General features: G+C 35.5%; 1 protein-coding gene across 1 annotated transcript in view; it reads right to left on the reverse strand.

The window, feature by feature from the left end:
* Positions 1–20,639, reverse strand: part of C6 (complement C6) — a 99,827-nt gene that overhangs the window by 42,378 nt on the left and 36,810 nt on the right. The window contains exons 7-8 of the mRNA XM_077117068.1: positions 15,581–15,781; positions 12,139–12,379 (exon numbers count right to left, since the gene is read on the reverse strand). Coding sequence (XP_076973183.1) covers positions 12,139–12,379; positions 15,581–15,781 — 442 coding nt within the window. The remainder of the gene's footprint in view (positions 1–12,138; positions 12,380–15,580; positions 15,782–20,639) is intronic.

Below are 20,639 nucleotides of genomic sequence, written 5' to 3' on the forward strand. Positions count from 1 at the left end.
AAGATGACTAAAAAATGAAAAAAAAAAACATAAATAAAGGCAGTGCCCACTAAAAAATAAAGTTTAGCAAAGAAAGATGGGAATATATTGCATGAGAAAGGGATTTAAGAGTAGAATCTTACACCATTTGATGGAGACAGTATCATTCAAAATGTAGGAAGAATGAGACATTTTAAAAGCTCAGATAAGAGAGGTCATTGTAGTATGTGAAAATTCTTTTGTATTTTAGTCAACTGATTGCAAAGAATACTGAACACACAAGAGTACTTATCATCATCATCATCCAAATTAGTCTACCCTTAACATCACTAATTCAGAAACTCAAGACTGAGTTTTAGACAATAATGTCCTGCTATTTCTGTCTGCTCATTACTCTTTTTCTTGACCACATGAGAACCCACCAGGCCCTTGTACTTTCTACTCATCCCTCATCCCTTTCTTTCTTCACTTTCTGCTTTATTTTTCTTGGATTTAATGGTCATAATTTCAACTAATCTGTTGAGAAATACTAAAAGTCTTATTCATTTATTCATGTCAACCCAGAAAAATCTATATTCCTTTATAAACTTTGCTATTCTTCTTCTGTGCCTGCTCACAAATAGCTAAGAGTTGCTGGACAAATCACAAAATCATGCCAATTTGTGCCTCTACAAATTCATTGTCCCTAATGTAACCTTCAACATTGCCCTACAATCTTGTTGTGTCCCTCAAGTAAGCTTTCTTGCTTACTCTAACTACAGTTTTTTTTTTAACTTTTTTTGCTCCCTGCTAATTTCTGTAACATACAACATCAAAACTACAAACTTACCTATGACTTCCTTTATCTTTTTCCATATTCCTCTTATCAGCAAAATACCTGGGAACTCAAATTCTGATTGATAATGTCCCTTTTCCACTCTGCTTTGAACTTTTAAGAATAACTTTTAAGAGTTACTTTTATAACTGCATTTTCTATTCAGAGCTAAAGTTTTCTCTATGGTTTGAGCTTTATACTGGGGCTTAGCCAGTTGGTTGGTGACCTGATTCCATACTATTTTCTATAAAATTCAGTTTTTGATCATAATAATAGCTATCAGTGATTGGGCACTCACTATGTACCAAGCAGTATGATAAGTTCTTGATTAGTGGCTAGTACCTTGTTTTGAAAGATGTCATATAACCAATTCACTGCCACTTCCCTGACTTGGACTATCACTTATTGACTAGAACATCCTTTAACTATGATGTACTTATATAGGATATCCTTGGAAGTCAAAACTTGAAAAAAAGCAAGTCTAAGTATACTACCCATTAATCATAATGGCTAGACTGTTGAACTCACAATTCTAGAATCAAAACTTTCTTCTCTTGAAATATACTGGAAGTCTGGGGAATCATAGAGATTACAACTAGTCAATGAAGTAAAACTTAACAAGAGTTACCCAAAATATCTCAAGAGTGATCCCTATGGGAAAGCTCCAGTGAAGGTCCATTTGTTTGTTCTCCTTTCATCTTCATTGCTACAAAAAAGATGGCTCTAAATAAAATATGGTATTCTCTTGTTGATGCCTTAATTCAGACATTTTCATGGGCTTAGATTTGTAAATGTGTAACCTAATACATCCCCTTTGTGAAAGCCAATCAATTTCTGGCATATTGTATTCTGACAGTTTTAGCAAACCAAAACAGATTTTGGTACCAGAGAAATGGGGTGCTGTGGTTTTCAAATACCAAAAATACTGAAATTGCTTTATAAATGGGTTAGGGGAAGATTCTGGAAGAATTGTGATATGTTGATAGAAAAGGCCTAGCCTGCTTTGCAGAGACTGTTGGTAGAAATATGGATGCTAAAGGCACTTTCAATGAAGCCTTAGTCAGAAATAATGAATGTGGAAATGCAAATTAGAAGAATGGTGACATTTGTTTTAAAGTGGCAGAGAATTTGGCAAAATTGAGTACTGATGTTGGATGGAAAGGAGAATTTGAAAGTGATGAGTTGAGATAAATGCCTAGCTGAGGAGCTCTCCAAACTAAATGTGGAAAATGCAGCCTAGCTTCCCCTTGCAGTTTACAGTAAAATTCAAGAGGAAAGGGACTAGCTGGGAACTGAAACTCCTGAATACAATGGAACCAGAAACTGATAGTTTGGGATATTCTAAGCTTTTGGAAAATGAGTCCCCAGAGAATAGTGCCTGATATGAGGATTTATCCAAATATGAAACCAGCCAGCCATTTCAGTATAAGCTGGGATTGGAAATGGAGATACCCAGGAAGAATTTGTGGGAAGTCCTATTTTCTGATGGTTGTGATCTCTGTACACTGAATGGAAAAAAATTTGTTGTGGGATCTGTATAAACAGAACTACTGCCAGTCTGGACTAAAAAGGGAGAGAAAAGGGACAGATTGAAAGAAAAAATACTTCAAAGGCAGGACCATAGAAGCTGAGGTCTGAAGCCAGGAAATTTCAGGCCAAGAGAGCAGACCCAGACATGCACATGGAGAGGGTGAGTTTGCTCTGGAGTTTTCAGAAAATGGGCCTTCTGCCCCATTGTTCAGAAGATGTTACTACCCCAGGGCTCTCAGATGCTGAGGGATTTGAGAGGAGCTTGGCTGCCCCATTGTTCTGGAAGAATGCTGCTTCCCCAGGCCTCAGAGAGGGTGGAGCACATTCTCTTGAGATTGGGGAGAGCCTGGCCACCACCCCACTGTTCCAAGGGAATTGAGTGTGTGTCTGGAGATGGCACAGAGTCCAGGTACTGTCCCAGTGCTGAAAGAGGGTGGAGTCAAGAACAAGGTGGTCTCCCCAATGCCTTGATATGATAAAACCCTCACCCCAGTGTTTGTAGAGAGCAGGGCAGCTGCATAAGCCCTTAGAGAGGGTAGAACTGCCACTCTGTTCAGCTCCAAGACTAAAACATCATTCTATAAATGACCCTCAGACCTCCAGTTTTTCAGAACTATTTGGGAAATTTGACTCCTATTTTCCTTCCAATTGCTCCCTATGAAAATGGGAATATTTTCCTATGACTGTCGCTTCTTTATTTTGGAAGCAGATAACTTGTTCTGAATTTCACAACTCTACAGCCAGAGGGAAATTTTGCCTTAAGACAAATGACATCTGGAACAGTTTTGATGAAACTTCATATTTAATATTATCATTTAAATGATTTAAGCTTTTGTGAAATTATGATGCAATGAATATATTTTGCACATGGAAACAACATTTCTTTGTGGGGTTCAGAGAGTGGAATGTGCTGGTTTGAATCTGTTATATGTCCCAGAAAATCCATGTTCTTTTAATCCAATCTTGTGGGGTCAGACATTGTTGGGTGGGACCTTCTGATTAGATTATTTCCATGGATTTGTCACCCACTCAATTCAAGATGGATCTTAATTACTTTACTGCCATACTTTAAGAGAACTCATAGAGAGAGAGAGTTCAGAAGAAAAATGCCCCTGGGAGAACCTAAGAGAGAAAATAAATGACCAGAAACATTTTGGAGAGACCCAATATGGAGAGCAGAAAGATGAATTCAAGTGAAGGACACAGAAGGAGAGAGATGCACTGGGGACACTTAGAGGAGACCTGCAAGACACAAAGAGCTCAGAGAGGTATCCCTGGAGAAGCAAGCAAAGATCTGTAGATGCTTAAAGAGAAAGCCACTGGAAACAGAGGCTGAGAGTCATGGAGCCTAGGTGCAAGGGCTTAGCAGACATCACCATTTACCTTCTGATGTGACAGAGGAAACCTGGACATAATTGGTCTTTGTTTAGTGAAAGTATCCTCCTGTTGATGCTGTAATTCAGACATTTTCATGATCTTAAAACTGAATTTGTAACTTAATAAATTCCTTTGTAAAAGTCAATCCATTTCTGGTATATTACATTCTAGCAGTTTCAGCAAACTGAAACAATACCTATTGGTGGGATTGCTGAGTCATATAATAATTCTGTACTTAACTTTCTGAGAAACCACTAAACTGTCTTTTACAGTGGCTTCAATACTTTACACTCCAACCAGCAATGATTGAGTGTTCCTATTTCTCCACATCATTTCCAACACTTATATTCCTTTTTTTTAAATAGCAGCCATTGTCATGGGTTTGAAATGGTATCTCATGATTTTGACTTGCATTTTCCTGATGATTAACAATGTTGAGTATGTTTTATTCTAGGAGTTTGATAGTTCTTATTCTTAAATTATGGCTTTGATCCATTCTGAGTTGATATTTTTAATAAGATGCAAGGTAGGGGAATTTTCTCTCTCTCTTTTTTTTTTTCAAACAGAGATCTGGTTTTCCCAGCAGTATTGGTTGAAGAGACTATTACCCAATTGAATGATCTTTGCCACCATGTAAAACATTTGCTGGCCATAAATTTGAGGGTTGATTTCTGAGCTCTCACTTGGATTCCATTGGTCTATATGTCTGTCCTTATACTAGTACCATGATCTTTTGATTATTGTGGTTTTCTAATAAGTTTTAAGATCTGAAGTGTGGGTCCTTCAACTTCATTCTTCTTTCTCAACTTGGCTTAGCCTGTTGGGGGCACCTAACCCTTCTATATAAATTTAATGATTGGCTTTTCCATTTCTGCAAAGAAATTTGTTAGAATTTCAATTGGTATTTCATTGAATCTACAAGTTGCTTTGGCAGGATTGACATCTTATCAACATTTAGTCTTTCAATCCATGAATATGAAATGTTCTTTCATTTATTTAGTTCTTCTTTAATTTTTTAAACAATGTTTCATAGTTTTTTGTGTGTATGTACAAGTCCTTTACATCCCTGGTTTTATTCCTAGATATTTGATTCGTTTAGTTCTATTGTAAATGGAATAATTTTTTTGATATCTTCTGATTGCTCATTGCTTGTGTATATAAACACTACTAATTTTGAAGTGTGGATCTTATAACCCCTCCACTTTGTTGAATTTATTTATTAGCTCTAGGAGCTTTGCTGTGAACTTTTATGATGTTCTGTATATATGATGCCATATGAAAATAAGGAAAGTTTTACTTCTTCCTTTCCAATTTGGATATTTTCTATCTCTTTATTTTCCATTTGGTATGGCAAGAACTTCCAGCAAATGTGAAATAATAGTGATGACCATGGACATCTTTGTCTTTCACCATCAAGTAAGATACGAGCTGTTGGTTTTTCATATATGCCCTTTATCATATTGAAGAAATTTCCTTCTTTTCACAGTGTTCTAAGTGTTTTTATCAAGAACGATGCTAGATTTTTCAAATGCCTTTTCTGCATCAGTTGAGATGATTATATGTTTGCTTCTTTTATTCTGTTAATATGTTGTAGTAAATTAATTGGTTTTATGAACCAACCTTCCATAGAAGGGATAAATCCCACTTGATCATGATGCATAATTATTTTAATATGCTGTTGGATTTTCTTTGCTAGTGTTTTGTTGAGGATTTTTGCATCTATATTTATAAGACGTATTGGCCTGTGATTTTCTTTTCTTGTGGTATCTTTATTTGGCATTGGTACAAGGGTGATGTTGGCCTCATAATATGAGTTGGAGAGGGGCCCCTATTGTTCAAGTTTTTTAGAAGGGTTTGAGCAAAATTGGAGTTAAGTCTTCATGGAATGTTTGAAAAAATCTCCTGTGGAGCTCTATGGTCTTGGGCTTTTTTTGTTGGATGTTTTTGATTACTGATTCAATCTCTTGGTTTGTCAATTTAATTGATCTTTCCAAAGAACCAGATTTTATTCTCTTTATTGTTTTTTTTTTGTTGTTGTTGTTGTTCTCTACTTCATTGATCGCCACTCTAATCTTTGTTATGTCCTTCCTTCTGCTCACTTTGCATTTAGTTTGCTTTTCTTTTTCTAGTTCTTCCAGTTTTGAGGTAAGTTCTCTGATTTGTAGCTTTTCTTCTTTTGCCTTTTTTAAGGTTAGAATTTAGAGCTATAAATTTGCTTCTCAGTACTGCCTTTGCTACATCGCTTAAGTATTTTTTCTTTTCTTTTTGGGTGCATGGTCCAGGAATCGAACCAGGTCTCCCACATGGAAGGCAAGCATTCTACCACTGAAGCACCTGTGCACCTCTCATCTCTTACATTTTTGTATGTTGTATTTTCAGTCCCAAATATCTCCTAATTTTGATTGTGGTTTCCTCTTCATTGGTTGTTTAAGAGTATTTTGTACATTTTTAAGTTTTCCATTTCTATCTCTGTTATTGATTTATAGCCTCACTTAATTGTGGTTGGAGAAGATACATTGTATGATTTTAATATTTTTGAATTTATTGAGACTTTGTTTTGATACCTAAGATATGGATTATCCTTGAGAATGATCCATGTGCACTTGAGAACAATCTGTATTTTGTTTATGTTGGTTGAGGTATTCTATTTATATCTGTTAGATCTAGTTAGTTTAGAGTATCTTTCAAATATTTTACTGATCTTCTGACTAGATGTTATATCCATTATTGACAGTGGTGTGTTAAAGTCTCCTACTGTTAATGCAGAACGATAAATGTCTCCCTTCAACTCTATCAGTATTTGTTCCATATATTTTGGGGCACTGCTGTTATGTACATATATAACTGTTACATCGTCTTGTTGAATTGATCCCTTTATCAGTATATAACAACTGTCTTTGTCCATAATAACTATTTTTTGCTTAATGTCCATTTTGTCTGGTGTTAGGATAACTACCATAGCTCTGTTTTTCTTACTACTTTCATGGTATATATTCTTTCATTCTTTCACTTTCCACCTACTTATGTCTTTGAATTTAAGGTGAGTCTCTTGCAGACAGCATATTATTGGGTTATGCTTTTTTTTTTGATCCATCTGTCAATCTCTGCTTTTTGTTTGAAGAGTTTAATCCATTTATGCTTTGAGTCACTACTAATAATGCAAGACTTCTTTCTGTCATATTGCTGTTTAGCTTTTGAATGTCTTTTTTTCCCCTCAGTTCTTCTCTTAATATCTAGTTCTATATTTATTTGATTTTCTGTGTTTTACCATATTGAGAGCTTTCTCTTTTCTATATGGGTATATTTTTCATATATTTTCTTTGTGGTTTCCCATGGGGCTAAATGTTAACACCCTAAATATATAACAACCATATTTTGTTTGACACCAATTTCACTTCAATAGTACACACATAAACATTTCATATACCCTTCCATCCTCACCTCTTTTTGTACTTGTTACCACTTTTATCTTTGTACATTGCATGCCCCAAACCATAAATTTATCATTATATTTTGTGCATTTGCATTTTAGTATCTCTAGGAATTAAGAACTGGAATTATATATCAAACAATACAGTAATATTGTCATTTTTAATGACCCAAATACTTACCTTTATCAAAGATATTTATTTATTTATGCTATTTTGAACCATTTTCATGCATCTTTTCATTTCAATTTGAAGAACTCCCTTTAATATTGCTTGTAGGGCCAGTCTAGTAATGATGAACTCCCTCAGCTTTTTCTTATCTAGGAATGTCTTAATCTCTCCTTCATTTCTGAAAGAGAATCTGAGCAGATTTAAAATTCTTGGCTAGCAGTTGTTTTCCTTCAGGACTTTATGTCAACCCATTGCCTTCTTGCTGCCATGGTTTCTGATAAGAAATCAACACTCATTCTAATTGTGACTCCCTTGTAAATAGCACATTGTTTTTCTTTTGCAGCTTTCAGAACTCTCTCTTCATCCTCTGCATTTGATAGTGTGACCAATATATTAAGGGATGTATTTTTCTTCACGTTTATCTTGCTTTTCATTCTCCAGGTTTCTTGGATGTGCATATTCATGTCTTTGGCTAAGTTTGGCAAATTCTCTAACATTATTCTTTGACTATTCCTTCTTCCCCTTTCTCTCTTTGCTTTCCCTTTTTAGGAATCCCATAATGTGTATATTTGCACACTTGATGATGTCCCAGAGGTGTGTAGGCTATTTTCACTTTGTATAATTCTTTATTCTTTCTGTTCCTCAGCCTAACTCATTTCAGTTGTCTTGTCTTCAAGTAGCTGATTCTTTCTTCTGCCAGCTCCAATCTGCTTTTGAAACCCTCGTGGGAATTTTTCTATTAAGTTACTGTGGTCTTCAATTTCAGTAGTTCTATTTGGTTTCTTTTTAAAATTTCTCTCTTTACTAAGATTCTCATTCATTCTTTTCTTGATATTCTTTAGTTCTTTTTCTGAATTTTCTTTCATCTCCTTTAGCATTTTTAAGATCATTTTCAAGGTATTTTTTTGGTGTGTCCACATTCTTGCCTTCTTTGTTGGGGTTTTCTGGATTTTTCTCCTCTTCCCCTGAATGAGCATCATTTCTTGTTTCTTTGTTTGCCTTATATTCTTTTGGTTAAACACTTTTGTTACACACTGTTATATACTGTTAACGTTTTTGTTAACCCTGGAATTTATTCCCTCAGATGACTGTCCCTTAAATTTGTAACAGATGAGATAAGACGGATTTTCTTGAGCTTCAGCTCTTCAAGAGAATCTGTCCAAGGTGAATTCAGCGATTCAGTGTAGAGGGTCTTTTCCTTTCTTTTCTGAGCCCATACCTTGTCCTAAGCTTGAGTTTGTTAGTTGTTTGGAGTTCCTCTAATTACAGGAGGTTGTATTCCCCCTCTGCTTCCCAGGAGATATACCTGCCTCTTCTAGAGGCTTAAAGAGAAACCTTTGCCCCAGACTGTCTACCTCTATAGTTTCTTATACTGCTTTCATTGTCTCATGCTGTTTTTTGCCTGGGAGACAAATTTTGAGAGGGGAGGGTGTATACTGAGGTATACCTGAGTCAGTTTTTCTCATTTGAAATAGGACCAGGAACCTAGAAAAACGGTGCAGACTGGCTCCAAAGTGCCCGAGGGAGGGGTCAGGAAGTGTATCCAAAGCTTCTTTCCCAGCTGTCCAAAACTGAGCTTTCTTGACCTGCTCAGCAAATGCAGCCCTTCAACTAACTGAGGAAACATAATATCTTTAAGTTGTCTCCTCTGCTACCTTTGTCTGGGCCAGGTGGGAATAATTGCTGCCCTCAGTGCCAGACCCACAGCGATCTGAAGTCACTAATCCAAAGTGGTCATCTGCAATTCATCATCCCCACCACTGGTCTTGGGGAAGAGAATTTTCATGCCCCCTTCTATCACCGGTGAGCTTGCCAGGGGCTGGACTGCACAGCATAATGGCACTGTATTTTTGGAGAAAGCAATTTGCAGTTCTTTACCATAATTGGCCAGCCTTTTCCTCCTGCTCTCTAGATACTGTACAGTGTTTTATTGGCTCTGGAGTTTCAGAATAGTTGGGTCAAACAGTTGCTGCCTGTTTATCAGTTGTTCTGGTGGAACGACTGAATCCTGGAGCTTCCCACTCTGCCATCTCCCCCCAATCTTCTCTCATTAGGTTTTTTCGGGAATCGAACCCGGGTCTCTGGCATGACAGGCAGGAACTCTGCCTGCTGAGCCACCATGGCCTGCCCCTCTCATTAGGTTTTTATTACATATGAGTGAAAATTAAATTTGATATGTTCCAGCCTAATACTTAGTTTCATGTTCTGGGGGTTATAGGGGACTCCTTGAAGATTTGAAGGATGAACCCTACTTATGAACTGTGGCATTGGTCATGCAGTGATTAAAATATCAGGTCATTGTTGCTATTAACACGCTTCTATACAAGCCTATTCTACCCTGAAATAGTCCCTGTAGATTGAGGGTTATAACTCCTTGATGCTGCAGCCCTCAGCTTTTCCCACCTGCGCATCGTCTGCAGTGATGTCTTCAACTCCTTTGACCCTAGGTCAATAATGTTAGCTGAAAAATGTCACCTTGATATATGGATGATGATTTTTCACCCCCAATTCAGAACAGAAAATGATTTCCCAACAAAAGGCCTTTAAAATGCCCCCTTTGCACATTATGACAATTTAATTGTTTAATGTTTTCATTGTATTCCTGAAATTCTATTCACCTTGCACACTGAAGCAATACCAACTTTTATTCAGGATTTCAATTGACTATGGGACATTGAACAATAATGGAATAAATCAAAGGTTGCAAACAAAAAGCAATGGAATTTTGTTTTGTCCTTCTTGAGAGGGAGAAAGTAATATGAAATATTCAAGTCCATATAATTTTGATTGACTAAAGAATATATAAACTAAAATTACACTCTTGTTCTATATTATAGCTAAGTAAAGAGAGAAGGGATAGAAAGGGAGAAAAAGGAGGCCAGGATCTATATTCATCTAGGGATTGGATAAAAATAGGTGAGTATATCTCTTGCAGAATTCCATTTCCTTGAAATATGTTTCTATCTAGGCGTACTACATCTCAACAATTTAAATTATGCATCAATATAGTATTGTGATTCATATATATATATAAATTCAGACACACATATATATGCACTATATATACTATATATATAGTGTGCACATATGTATTTTGTTTATATATGTGTTGTATACATACAAATATGTTTATATGTGTTGTATACATACAAATATGTTTATTTGTGTGTGTATGGTTACATAATTTTAACTCTTCTCAAGCTCCCTATCTCTATCTGTATGGGAATTCAACCCATACAGTTATCGGAATTCAACCACTGAAATGATTAATGGTTGATTAAAGATTCTTACAGCTCTTTAATTGTCCTAATCTTTAAGCCTTTTTTTAAAAGCTTAACTCTGAATGTATGATGAGCTTAGCTCATTAAGTAGGAAATAATTCCCTGGGGTATAGATATGACCAGAATAATTTCATCCCAAGGGTCAGATGTAATAAAGTCAAGGGCCAGAGGTCCCTCCCAACCATTTTGTTTAACATTAATGTTGATGCTATTTTCAGGGGTAGAAGACATCAATTTTCTCATACATGCATAACTCCAGGGGAAAGGACAACAACTGAAATGAAACAAAAGGGGCAGGCAGTGTACAAAGCCCTTCAGAGAACAAATCTTCTAGATTCCAGCGAAGTCAGGGGAATAATTTTAAAACCTTCTTACAGAAAATCCTTCTCAAAGGTATTTATCCCATCTTTTCTCCTACGATGAAAATCATGGGGAAATTCTGCTGACTTCAAGTTTGGCAGGACTTGGGGCAGCCATATTAGACATTAGGATTTGTTATATTGCGATGTAAGATCAGAGGGGTTGAAACTATTGACCCCAGGGCAGACCCGATGCTGTCTTTTTAAAAAAACGTGACTTCTTTTGTATAAAAATGGAATGAATAATACTTCTGGTTTATTAGGGCAATGGGTGAATTGGGTTCTGATCACTGTACAATTTGTTAGCCTTGTTCTCAAGAGACACATAACACAGCAGCCTGGAAACAAATTTATCGAAATGTTCTGTCACATTGTCAAATTAAGATAATATTTTAGGAACTAAGATATTTGGTTCATGGTCTTATTTTATATATAAACAGAAAATATCACTGATTAGATCTCAAGATATAAAGTTACAACCTCACCTCAAATGAAGTACTCCCCATCTGGTTTTAAGTTTTATCACAAGTAGGTATATATCGGGTACCCATTAACTGTTCTTTTTCCAGTTCTCAATTGTTCGCACATTTTATGTCCTTGGATTTTACTTATAATAATTAAAAGAAACTTATTACATTCTCTATGAAATTATTGTTTTATAAGATTATTGTCTTCAATAAAAATTCTATTAGTAGATTGTCTTTTCAAATTTAGTATCAGGACAAACTTTGTTTCTCCAGAGGTACTGACACTCCCCTTTCTAGAAAACCACTGCTGTGAAACTTATAAAGTTCCCAGATGCCAGGAAACTCAGAGACAAATCCAATGCTTAACCACAGAGGTTATGCTTATTTATTTATTTTTTCAGGACAAATTTTGTTTCTGCAGAGATGCTGATATGCCCCTTTCTCGGTAACTACTGTTGTGAAGCTTATAATGGTCCCAGATGCGAAGAAACTCAGAGACAAATCCAATTCTTACCCACAGAGGTTATACTCATTTATTTATTCTTTGTTTTTTGGTCCTGATTTTCTACTTTCATTTGAATCTCTTTGGTTTTGGTTTTTCTTCATATCATTTTTGGAAATAGCAGGATTTAAAGAAAGTCAGTAAGTAACAATAATTAGAATGATAGAGGAAAAAAAAGTGTCACGTGCTATCCTAAAAGTTAGAGGAAGTGGGGGCTAATGTAAAAGTACCTGAGTTCTTCAGTTCCTCACTGCTGTACTGATAAAGGAGGTCATACACGCCCCCTAGGGAGCCAGAGGTAAAATAGTGAGTCCCGAAGTCATCAAATATTCGGCTATACAAAGCAGAGTTGTATTCCAGAGGCAGATGGTTAAGTGCTTTCAAAAAGACATCAGAAAGCTGCAGATCTTTGGTTTTCATTGTGAAGTTTAAAGTCTTGATCAGTTTATGGATCCTAATAAAACCAGAATCCTAAATGGAAGAGAAGAATTAAAGAATAGTGATGCAAAGTAAAACAAACAAAACTTGGTGTCAAGCATTTGAATGTCATTGACTTATCATTTGCATCATCCCTACCTTAGTATTACAACAATTTTAACTCTCTATTGCATATTGTCACATACAAAATTATAATTCTTACTTTACTTTCCAGTACCTTTTCCTAAAATGTTCAAAGTGCTTAACAGATAAGATTAGCTCAGCAAGTATAAGCATACTGAGGACAAATGTATTCTACCTAAAGAAGATACTGATTATCAGAAAAGTAAATCTTTCTCTCTTGATTGCCAATCATGGTTGCTTTCATACTGAATTGTTATTTAGAAGGCCTTGTTAATGCAAATAAAAGGATTGTGTAAATTTTCAAGGGGTTTATGCGCTGGAATTCAAGCTTTGTCACTGATACAAAGCATTTAACTACACTAGACCTTTGTCTTCACCTGAGGTGAGGGCTGTGTACCAAGTAATATTTCACATCCATTTCAATGCCAAAATGTTATGATTCTAAATTACTTAGGGAGTAAAATTAAAATTATTAATATTCTCTCTGTTTTACCCATTTGAGGAAATAATTGTTTGTGTTTTTTAAATATAATTTCTTGAACTTTAGGATTGGTATTATGCCTAAAATCTCATTCCATTTGTTTGTCTGTACAGAAACTAAATTTTTTTTAGTGTAATCATGTATGCAGTTTCAGTTTAAAATTTAAACTTTTCAGTTTAGCGAATTGTAATGCTTGAGTAATAGTAATGAATTGAGGAACACATTTTAGCAAAAGAATTTTCATGTAGCTGTAAATTATTGAAAAGCCATCTTCCTGTATGTTATAATTATGCCACAAAGTGACAGGTAACTCAAAAGGGAAAAAGAATAATCACAAAAATTGAAAAGAATCTTCATTCATCCTTCTCCCTTCTTCCCTTTTTCCCTCCTCCTGTCAATCCTTCCTTCCTTCTTGCCTTCATATTTATTGCTTATCACATTTATTATATCAGACACTGTGAATATGGAAGTGGACACAGCAAGTTTGTCTTTGTGGAGCATGCATTTTAGTAAGTGCCCATTAATTTTATTTTTAAGTTTAATACTTAAATTTGTCATTGAACCATAGCTTTCAAAAGTAAGAGGACTTGTGCTATTAGTAAGAAGCACACTGTTTTAGTTTGCTAGCTGCTGGAATGTGATATACCAGAAACAGAATGGCTTTCAAAAACAGGAATTTAATAAGTTGCTAGTTTACAGTTCTAAGGCTGAGAAAATGTCCCAATTAAAACAAGTCTATAGAAGTGTTCAATCAAAGGCATCCATCCAGGGAAAGATATCTTGGTTCAAGAAGGTCAATGAAGTTCAGGGTTGCTCTCTCAAGTGAGAAGGCACATTGCAAACATAGTCAGGGTTTCTCTCTCAGTTGGAAGCGCGCATGGTGAGCAAGGCATCATCTGCTAGCTTATTCTCCCGGCTTCCAGTTTCATGAAGGTCCCTGGGAGGCATTTTCCTCCTTTGTCTCCAAAGCACTGGCTGGTGGACTCTGCTTCATGGTGCTACAGCACTCTCTGCTCTCTCTGAATCTCTCACTTTCTCCAAAATGTTTCCTCTTTTATAGGATTCCAATAAATTAATCAAGACCCACCTGAATTGGTGGAGACACATCTCCACCTAATCCAGTTTATTAACCACTCTTGATTGAGTCACATCTCCAGGGAGATGATCTAATTATAGTCTCAAACATACAGTACTGAATAGGGATTAGAAGAAATGGCTGCTTTAACAAAATGAGATTAAGATTAAAGCATGACTTTTTTAGGGTACATACATCCTTTGCAACCAGCACACACATTAACTCCCTAAGTGTCTGAAGTGGTCATTATAGAACTTGCCAAGTTGTTTTAAAAAAGAAATCATGAAAAATACAAATTAAACTTCAGTAACTCAATTAAACACAAGCACTTCAATGATGCTCCATTTGGCAGTGCCTGATGGCAAGAACTGGCTATTTTATACTCAATTACATTATAGTAAATTATTTAGCCATATATAACCTGTTTCAACAATTTACAAGTCTTGCTTTATTTTTGTTATCTTTTGATGGTTTCAATTTCATAAAGTAAACCAGAAAATCATGAAAGCTTACTGAATGTTCACTGGTATTTTGACCTTGAAATAGATTATCTACTCAATTTTGCTTGGGCAAAATAAATACAGCATTAAGAACTATAAAAAGCTTGAATTGGTTTTTTAGTTTGTGGTATCTTGGTTTTACTACTTGAAGACCAAGAGAGATTCAATTGCAATTGAGGTTTCAATAAAAGGAAGATAAGAGGAGAGGAAATTGTGATGAGTAAATGTGTGTAAACATGTATATGTAAGTATATTTATGTATAAAAAAGGACAAAATAATCCCTAGCAATAGCTTGGCATTTGAAAGTTTTTAATTATTTCAATATATATGAAATGTTGGAAGTCTATAATGGGCGAGTGCGAAGCAAATGTGTTCTCAGGGAGTTAGTGGGGTTGGGATGTGGGGAATAGGTAAGCATAACATCTTTTAGCAGAGGCTACAGATATCATTTCATGTGATACAATAAAAGAAAAACACAGGTTGAATTATGCTTGTTAAGAGAAAAGTAACTGACAGCAAAATTTAAAAGAATAGTAGAACCTCCTTAGCCCAAAGAACAAAAGAGAATAAATAGAAATACGACAATAAAAGTAGGGAAACAAGGGATCAGCAACAAAGTGAAATGAGTAAAAAAATAATAATAATAATAAAATAAGATAGAAGGAATAAGATCAAGTATTACAGTAAGAATACTAAATGTAAGTTGACTGAATTTCTCTAGCAAAAGCCTGAGATTGTCAGATTACATTGAAAAACAAAGGTCTGTTACATATGATTCATAAGAAACATGCCTAAAACAACATTATAATGAAAAGTGAAAATAAAGGAAACACAAATATAAGCATAGCCAAATGCATGTGAAAAGGAAGCATGATTACACATATTACCTATAAAATTTTTGAAGTGGGGTGTAACAAAAAAATATGAAATTACTCAAGTCTCTGTTAGAAATCCTGCTGATTCGACATTAAAACTGCCTTTTTCATAGGACCTTTGCATGAATTGGAGTTAATTTTTAAGAATGAATAAAAAGATCAGGAAACATTTGTATTACCTTTTTGTGGGAAGCTTGAATGGCTTGTTTAAAAGCAGAATTTTGGGTGACTCTTTCTGTTTTCTTTGAGGAGTAGAAAATTGGTACATACGCAGAGTTTACTTGTTCGCCCGAAATGGAAGCTTTTTGATTTTCATGCTTTCCGAGATCAGTTAAATCTTTGTAGAATTCAGTTTCCAAATCATCTTCTTCAGTTTTTACCTGGAGAAAATCCATATGAAATACAACATAACAGGAAATATTGGAGCTACTCATAGATATTTAATGCAATAATAGTTCATGTTTATGCATTTAACACATATTTTTTGAGGACCCCCATTTTATTAGAGAATGTGGAAAAATGTTTTAACTCAGGGAGTTAAAAGTTTTCTTAAGAGAGAGATGACCAGAGACACTCAATTCTATATGGGAAGCGTTGTGCTACCAAAGGGATACCACAGATAACCACAAAACTCATAGAGACATTATCATGAAAATCTCCCTCAAGGAGATGGCATCTAAAGCTGAGATTTAAGGAGGTTATAAGCAACGTAGACTATTTTTAGTCTGTCCAAAAAAAAAGAGTCTGTTTTTGTTGCAGTTTTCAATCTAATTTCAGAAAACTGAGTCCTAAAAAGATAAGACCAGATTTTATTGGGACCTCCTCTGATTCTATCTCCATTTCATTAGTTTTATTCAGATCTTGAGCTTCAGTATTCTATTGCCCCAGTCAGTGGGACAAAGAGCAGTGGTTTGGGTCTGCTTACTGAGTGGTTTTGAATTTTCATTGACTTGATCTGGGTAGAAGAGGAAAAAAGGAAAAGAAACTAACAAAAACAGCCTGACAAAAAAAAGCCTAATGAAAAAATACCTAACAAAAACAGTGGGACTTGACTAACACTGTGAGTCGAGCAAGGTATTTTCCAGTTACAAGTTAGGTTCTTTTTATGTTTATGCTGGTAAGGGAATAGTGGGTGGCTTAAATTTTTTTTTCAATATGAAGAGTATTTATCTTGAGGATGCTTTTCTGTTGGCAATGGAAATGGTTTAAAGTAGCCAAAATTGAAGTGCACGATGAGACAAACCATGTAACAAATAACTTGCACAACTAATCAAGGAAGGACAAAATAATCCAGCTTCAAATGAATCTTGCTCAACAGTATAGTCAAAAGGTCAATGTTATTTTCAGATATTGCAGTGCATGGAGGTTGCATTTAAAATATTCATAAGATGAAGCTCTTTGATAATTTTGAAGTAATACAATGTATGTAAACTTAATTGCAGATAATTCTTTACCCTTCTTTTAAAAAGTCAGATTATAGATACTTCACGTTTTGTGAATAAGTTTTACAGAAGAAAAGTTGTGTTATCTTGAAGAAAAAAATGTTGGTATTTTAGGAACAGGGATTAAGTAGTCTGGACAGAGATGCATAACAAATCTGACCATGTACATTAGCTTAGTGGAAGGGTTGGTTTACTGGTCAACCCGAGGGAGTAATTGGATTGGGCCTGGAAACAGGGGCTAGGTTTTATGCCTCGCTTAAGTATTTGGATTGCATTTTAAATGCAGGATTTTGTTTACGGTAAAGTTCTTAATAAATATTAATTGACTGGATGATCCATTCATGCAAAACACACCAACATATTTGAGTTTTATAAAGATCTCCTTAATTATAGCTAACTAATGTGGAGGTAAGGAGAAGAGCTTTAAACAGCTATTGAGATAAGCCAAGTCAGATATGAAGATGACCTGGTCTAAAGGGAGTAATGACTTTGGTTGGGGTGGAAAGAAACTGGCAGATTTTTAAAAATTTTAAGATCATGGGAAACAACAAAATTTGATCAAATAGATGAAATACATATAGATGGGATGGGAGGGAGAATTTGGATGATAGGAATGCTTTTCTACAAGAAGGAATACAGAAAGCTTAGGCAACCTTTGAAATGAGGAAGATTACTTCTTTTAGTGGTATGCAAAGAAAAGCAGCATGACTCTTATGAATTTCTTTTCCTTAGATTTCTGCAGTAGGAGATATTGACCAGAGGCCAAGAGGGGTTAGTCCCTTTTTTTCTTTTTTCCTTTTTTTACCTCTTATTGTTGATGTCCCAGCTGAACCTGTCCTGGGATTCAGTACCTGATTCTTCTTGAATCTGGTGAGCTGGTAATTTCCTGGGGCTTAATATGCATTGACACTTTTACTTTGTTTAGAAGGGAGTTTTTTTTTTTTTTTTTTTTTGTAGGGAGAGGCAGAAAGGAGTTAAGAAAGACTGAATGGAGGGGACATGCTGTTATTTATTTTCTGTGCTGGTAGGGTTACAGGCAGAACCTGAAGTTATGAATTCCATGAGGTATTTAGTAAGGACATGAGGGATTGCAGAGCTAGGCTTTGGAATCCACTAAGAGACAATGTCTAGGGATAGGTCAGTATGGTAAATATGGAAGTCTAGTGGTAACCATGTTCTGCAGCTTACTGATGAAAGCAAATGCTTAAGACGGACCTAGTAGGAAAGCAGTGGTACCAAGGAAAATAGAGGAGGATGTCTGAGTATACAGCTATGGGTTCGGTGCAGGGACTTCATGGGGGTTAAGTTCTGCATTTAGCAATTGGGGGAGCCCTAAGGGGCAGAATTCTGGGGTTGCTGTTAATGTGAGCTCATTTGAAGGTCCTCACACAAAATATTGAGATTTAATAAAAAACCCGCAATGGGTGCCGGTTGTATTTAAGGCATTAATTACAGTTAGATTAATGGCTAAGGATTCAACTGTTGTTGCTAGACCTCTTGAACTCCTTCCACAACTCTCTTCTTCCCATCTTCACATATAGTTCAGTCAGGATACACCCCAAATGCATCCTCATCCCTGGGATCATAGTTCTTGTAATGGGGCTTGCTCCTTATTATCAAGTTCCTTCTTATTTTCTTGCTTTATGATTGTGTTATACTTTTTTAAGAGACTGGATCATATTTGGTATGATTGGGCACCTGTTGCCTGTTACCAAAATTCCCAATGTTGTCTACTGCTTAATTGGCCCTTGTGCTAGTTGTTAGTTTCTTCACACTGTAGTCTTCACTTCTTCTGGGAAGTTTCTACTTCTAGATTCCCTTTGGACATGAGAATCCCTTTGACCACTGAAATGTAACTGATATCTATTATTATGGGTGAACACTTTAATAACTGATGGGCAATCTTTCACTTATGTTTATTTTGGAAATTGATCATGGAAGAATAAGTCAAGATGACATCCCATAAACACTGAGTTCTTAGGTATCTGAGTAACTATTTTGAGCAGAAAAGTTCCCTTGTCAACTTGCATTGGCCATATAGTATGAGTGATAAATAAATATTTGTTGTTTGAAGACACTGACATCTTGGAATTGTTATTGCAGCACAACCTAACCTATCCTGACTGATCAGATGCTTAACCTGGTGTCTGCTCTATGTTCTATCGCCTGTCCTGTAGCATTCCTGTGGCCTTCTACTGTGACTTCTTGCTCAATTGTGCTCCCTTCCTCAACCTTCATGAGCCTTCTAGTCTTTATGTTTCAGCCAGTGCATTATTTCACCTATCTTAATAAACTCCATTACTAAAGGAAAGGGGAAGTTAGATGCCTTCTGACTTGCTCCTCCTCTATTGTTTTCAATAAGTTATAGCTTAGATTTGCATACCTGCCTGCTAAGGCCATGGATAAAGTGTCATAGAGATAATATATGAAAAGTAAACCAAAATTTTGAGGTCTTGAGTCCGGCCAGTATAAAATCTTTGAAGAAATATTACCAAGACCTTTTTCAGAAGTTGAATATTAGCTGAAACTCAATGACGTATTGTATAGATTAGCTTCTTAAGATCGAACAGTTTTAGAGCTATTTTAATAGTAGAATGGGTCCACCTTAATCTTAATGAGAACTTTCAGGCTTATTTCCTGATGTAACTTGCCAGTCAAGCTCTAGTTAACAAGTTACATGTGTGGGCCCCAGTGGTCTGATGGTAAATGTTTAATAACCAGCTTCCTGGGATAGGAGTGGGGATTTATAGTATTTGCCTTTTTTTCTGCGATATATATTACCACCACAGCTGATTTCAAGCTACCTACATGATTCCCCTGAATGCAAACTTGGGAATCTATATTCCCAAGCCTACCATTCAACAGTATTTCCACCAAATAGATCCAGAAGATGTAAATAAACTAAGATAATGGTGAGCAAGATAATTAAGGAATGGTAAAATTTTTAATAGTCATTACTCTTGCTTTTAATATAATTTATTTAATTGTAATACTATATATTTAATTTTTAATAATAGCAATGCTTAAAAATTGGCTTGCAAAATTTCTGAAAAGTTAGCAATGGGATCTCTTGGCCTGTACAAATGGCTCCACCGCACCGCGGATGGATCTCGCAACTGATACTTTTCAAGTCACGGTTTATGAAAGATGCTCACACCTTGTATATATTGAACAGTTGTCAATGTCTTTCTTGAGATTACCATCAAGATCTGGTCTGGCACAGGAGGCACTGGGCTAGGATTCAGGAGCCAGAGTTCTCATTCTGCTGTGTCACTTATTTATTGTATAGCTCTGAGAAAGTTTTTAACCCTGATAAGCCTAAACCTCGTTATTTTTAAATTGTTCTGGTCTTTTTTTAATGCATAGATTTAAAAAAATAGTTGTTGTAATATATTGATTTTATTGTTATGATCTTTTTTTTATCTGTGGTGTTTTGAAATTTTACCACGAGATACCTTGACGATATTTTTTTTTCATTCATTGTATAGGATAATCGATGGGTCTTTTAATCTAGACACCCATTTCCTTTAATTCCAAGAGAATTTTCTTGAGTTATTTCTTTGATCATTTTCTTTTGGAAATTCCTACGCTACCTCCTGGAATAATCTTCAGGTTTCAAAAAAATATATCTTCTAGTCCCATCTCTATCTCTATTTGCTCTGTATGGTGGTGATTTCCTTGACTATATTCCAGATTTTCTAATACATTTTGAATTTTGCACATTGTCTTTTTAATTTTCAAGAACTCTTACTTTTTCTGTGTTCCTTTTTTGGTAGCATCATGACTGTATGGATGC

This window comes from Tamandua tetradactyla, chromosome 9 (genome assembly GCF_023851605.1).
Source record: "Tamandua tetradactyla isolate mTamTet1 chromosome 9, mTamTet1.pri, whole genome shotgun sequence".
Classification (NCBI taxonomy): domain Eukaryota; kingdom Metazoa; phylum Chordata; class Mammalia; order Pilosa; family Myrmecophagidae; genus Tamandua; species Tamandua tetradactyla.